The sequence below is a fragment of the Oratosquilla oratoria genome, chromosome 39 (assembly GCF_046742065.1).
Source record: "Oratosquilla oratoria isolate Oo_2021 chromosome 39, ASM4674206v1, whole genome shotgun sequence".
NCBI classification, from domain to species: Eukaryota; Metazoa; Arthropoda; class Malacostraca; order Stomatopoda; family Squillidae; genus Oratosquilla; species Oratosquilla oratoria.
This window is the reverse complement of record NC_134815.1, coordinates 10,895,473-10,900,472: the sequence shown is the minus strand read 5'-3', so window position 1 is coordinate 10,900,472 and position 5,000 is coordinate 10,895,473. Positions and strand designations below refer to the sequence as shown.

The window sequence follows — 5,000 nt, the reverse complement described above, 5'->3', positions numbered from 1 at the left end:
CCAACTAATTATAGACCGGTCTCACTAACAACCACTGTAGCCAAAATATGTGAGAAAATTATCAAGAATAGAAAATAATATAATAAACCCAAGACAATTTGGGTTTAGACAGGGAAGATCATGTATCACAAATTTAATCTGTTTTTACTCAAGACTAATATATATAATACAAGAAAGGGATGGATGGGTTGATTGTGCTTTCTTGGGCTAACAAAAAGCCTTCGACAAGGTACCACACAAAAAATTATTTAAAAATTTGGAAAACAAAGGAGGGATGCAAGGCAACCTACTAAAGTGGATGGAGGACTTCCTGAATGGTAGAAAGATGAGAGTAGTACTCAGAGAAAAGCATTCATTTTGGAAGGAGGTGATTGGTGGTGTTCCGCAAAGATCAGTATTGGCTCCAATAGCGTTCGCTATTTACATGAATAACATGGATGATGATGTGGAATGTTACATGAGTTTCTTTGCAGATGATGCCAAATTGTTGGGATAGTAAAAGCTGAAACGGATTGTGAATCACTACAGGGAGTCCTGAACAAGGTTTGGAAATGGAGTCAGAAATGGGAAGTGGACTTCAACATTAAGAAGTGTAGCATAATGGGGTTCGGGAAAAGTCAAAATAGAATATCAGGACAATATAAAATTGGAACTAAGGAGGTAAAGAAAGTGGGATCTGAAAAAGATCTGGGAGTAATTATCTCAAAAGACTTGTCCCCTAATAAAACAAATAATCAAAATTGTCGGAGAATCCTATAACTTGTTAAGATCAACAAAAGGGCATTTACCTATTTGGACGAAGATATTACTAAAAAAAATATTAGTCACACCAATAAGGCCTAGACTGGAATATGAGGCGACATTATGATCACCCAGTACCTCTTTTATTAATCTTTCTTCTTATATATACAGATGGAATTAACAAATCAATAGATGAATGAATAAATTAACAAATTAACGTATAGTAATGAATAAAGATATAGATATATAAATGGAAAAATAATAAGATAAAAGATAAATAGATAAAAAACAAAAGACTAAAGAAAATATAATACATTTATGAACAAGATACAGTAAATACAATAAATTAAGTAAATTTCTACACTCACCTGAATGTTTTATCTGCGATGTGTCGGATGTTGTTGGACATGAGTCTCATGTTTTCAACTTGGACATCACCAAAGTCACCATCCTGGATCACCTCCAGACCGGAATTGACCAGATCGAGTTGCAAGATCAGTCCTGATGGAATTACTGCAAAGAAACAAAGGAATTGCATTTTTAATTCCATTTCCTTTAAAATGGTTGCATGACAACTTGTATAACAGTGTTAAGAATGTAGAAGAAGACGACTTAGATGTAAATTCAGATTAATGTGATTAGAAATAGTATCTTTCTTTAATGTTTACCTTACTCTCTGTCTTTAGTATAGATATATTAATCTGAACAAATATATACGCATATAATTACATGTGGAAATATACACAAGCACCCATGTAATTATAAAACGCTTACACACACAACAAGCGAACCTCCAGACTGACAAAACGAAAATTTTGAATTCCCGAGAAAAAAGATAAAAGTGGAACGTCTCAACAGTGTTATGTTGAATGGTTGTGTTAAATGGGAAGGGAATTGCTTGTGGATACCTGAAATGGTTAAATTACAGCGTAAATAGTGAGTATTGAAGCAAAATGGAAGAAAAGGATGACAGGCCAGAGAAGCTCAATGGTGGCGGTGCGTCGAGTCATAACGTAAACACGTACCCAGAGCCATCTATCGGTGCAAGACCGAAGCATAATGTGAGCTTCAGGTCACCTCTGGGTACGAAAAGATTTGTCTAAGACAGTAGCGATGAGGGAAATTTTTCTGGATTTAGTGGGTATGAAATAAGACTTTTTAGTAGGATTATAGACATAGAAAGGGAGATGAGACTTATGAACGAATCATGAAAGTAAGACGAATCAAGAAGAAGAAAAAAAGTGAATGACTGAAATGAAAGATGTAAGTGCACAAAAAAAAAAAAAAAACTGGCCGAGTTAGAACGTGGAAATGAGATGTTGAGACTATAAAGAAAAAGTTAAAAGAACAGATAAAGGCAATGACTGTAAAAACTATAAAAAAAAAACATAAGAGATGATTGGCAACAACTCAGGAATAAATGAAGGAAAGACCAAGAAAAATATGAGATGATTAAAAAACAAATAGTTCATAAAAAATTACAGGAGAATGCCAAAGATGCACTTATCAAGGTAAAAAAAAATCTAGTAGGACATAGAGTGGACAAAAATTCTATAGAAATATATAGTCTAAAGGAAAAGCGTAAACTAAATTGATCCCTGAGAGATAAAGAAGAGAAAGAATTGGCAAGAAAAGTTTTAAAAGCAGTACAAGATGAAGGGCAAGAAATAGAAAAGGAAATGGAGGAAGTGTACAGAATGGGTAAATATGAATGCGCAGAAGGAAAAAAATACATCTAAAGATCAAATTAAGGTCACAAATGACAGCGGAAGAAATTTTAGCAAAAACAGGAAAATTAGCAACAAGTGAACACTACAAAAGTATATGGATAAAAAGAGACATGAATGACGAGGAAAGAAAAAGAGATACGACATTAAGAAGCAAAGAAAAAAAAACGAGAAAAGAACGAAGACCGAGAAAACGGAGTTCTATTGGAGAGTGAAAAAAATATAAATAAAAAAAACACAACGAAACGAAAGGTTTAGAGAACGAGATGGAGAGAATAGAAAATTAATACTAGCTTACACCAATATAGACCAGATTAATCTCAGGATTAAACGAACTAAATGATTACCTGTCAGAAGAAAAACAGATATAATAAGAATTGTGGAGACAAAATTAAAGGGTCCATTATTACCAAACAGTGTTGGATATGGATTATATAATTACTGGCTAAGAAACAGAGAGATGAAACAAGGTGGATGAGTCATATTCCTGGTTAAGAAAAACTTAAAAGTGACGAAAGATGTATATGGAGAGAACAGGGTGTAAATGATCACAATGATAGTCAAAAATAGTGGCATAAAAAGCAGAAAGTTTGCAGTGATTTATGTGCCCCCAAAAACGGGTTTTGGAGAGAGAGTGATTACTTCAAAATATTAGATGATACGAGACTTTCATTAAACGAGATGCTGAAGGATAGAAGTAACACGGTACTTATGGGATATTTTAACTTAAAAAGAAAAAAAAAAAGCTATTGGAAAGAGATGGCAGTAAAAGGTGGAGAGGATAAATGGGGAAACGTATTACTCGACATGACTATAGAAAATACAATGACACAATAGATACAAAAAACACTAGATTTAGAGATAATGAAGAACCGTCGAGATTAGGTTTATTATTTATGTCAGAACCTGAAGTTGTGGACAAAATTGAATACAAGACACATTTTACAAAGAGTGGTCATATACTACTTGAATTATAACTAAAAGAAGAAATATATATATATATATATATATATATATATGTATATATATATATGTATATATATACTGTATATATATATATATATAGATATAGAAAGAGAGAGAGAGAGAGAGAGAGAGAGAGAGAAAGAGAGAGAGAGAGAGAGAGACGAGAAACAAAGAAAAGGAAGACTGATGTGGTAAAACGAACTTTGAGAAACTTATGATTTTTTTTTTTTTATGAAGCAAGCTGGGCCATTTTTTACAATGAAGAAACACAAGTGGGAAAAAACTTATGATTCTGATGAAAATCTATAAAGAAGGAGTATATAAAAATATGCCCCGAAGCTAAATCAGGAAAAGGTGTATAATAAGTGCTGGTTTAACAGAAGATGCAACAAAGCGAAAGATAGAAGAGGTAAAGTTTGGGAAAGATGGAGACAAGACAAAAAACCTGGAAAGTGGCAACTATATATACTGTATATCAAAGGGGAGAAAGTGGCTGCAGACTGGAGGTGAGTATTAAGGAATAGATACTGTAGGAAGTGGGTAGTTTTAGATACTTGGGTGTGAATGTGACAGGAAAGGGAGGTATTGAGGTGGAGGTAGAATGTAGATTGAGAGAAGCGAGTAAATGTTTTGGGGAATTGAAAAATGTAATGAGAAATATACATTTGGGAATGGATGATAAGAGGAGATTGTATGAATGAGTGATTGTGCCAACAACACTGTACGGGACAGAAACATGGAACATAAGAGAGGAAGAGAGGAGATGTTTGAATGTGTTTGAGATGAGGTGCCTGAGAAGTATGATAGGGGTTTCTAGGCTGGACAGAGAGAAATGAGGAGGTAAGGAGGAGAACAGGGGTGGAAAGGGAACTGGGAGATATGGTTGATGACAGAGTATTGGGATGGTTTGGACACATGAGAAGAATGAGTGAAGAAAAACTAGTAAAAGAGGTGTGGAAGGCAGAGGTGGAAGGAGTGAACATCAGGGTGCAAAATAGGATAAGATGGATGGATGGGGTAAAAGATACATTGGAAAAAAGAGGAATGTCTATTAAGGAAGGACGGGAGAGAACAAAAGATAGGGGTGAGTGAGGAATGGTTGTGTATGGATGATTCTGTGATGCATGAGGGGGAGTGAGTGGGAGATGGGGGGGGGGATGAGGGAGTATGTGTGAGAAATAAATTGACGCAGCCTGAAGGGATTTCTCCCTGTCTTCTCTTTTTCTGCATGGGACGGAGAGGGGGCTCGCCGATTTAATGAAATGGCGTTGCTGTAGATGTATTGTGCCTTGCGACACTGCTTCTGACCTAGGGCAGTGGGCAAGATGCAGGAATGACCCGTCATATAGGATGTGCCAATATAAGAGGGAGGGAAGGGGGTGGATGGGAGTGGAGTATGTTGGGGATGGAATGGGTGGGGGTGTTTTTTTATGACTTTGTTTTTTGACTAACTCTTTTGTAAGGGGGAAAAGCCTTTGGTATATGTATGTATGCAGGGAAGAAAAAAGAACTATGGAAAAGACATATTAGAAAAATGTAAGGATCAGCCAAAACTATTCTGTAGAT

General features: G+C 35.4%; 1 protein-coding gene across 1 annotated transcript in view; it reads right to left on the bottom strand.

The window, feature by feature from the left end:
* The window catches only part of LOC143020286 (chaoptin), an 860,981-nt gene that overhangs the window by 516,353 nt on the left and 339,628 nt on the right, over nucleotides 1-5,000 (bottom strand). Inside the window, exon 2 of the mRNA XM_076176530.1 lies at nucleotides 1,110-1,254. Within this exon, the coding sequence (XP_076032645.1) occupies nucleotides 1,110-1,254 (145 nt within the window). The remainder of the gene's footprint in view (nucleotides 1-1,109; nucleotides 1,255-5,000) is intronic.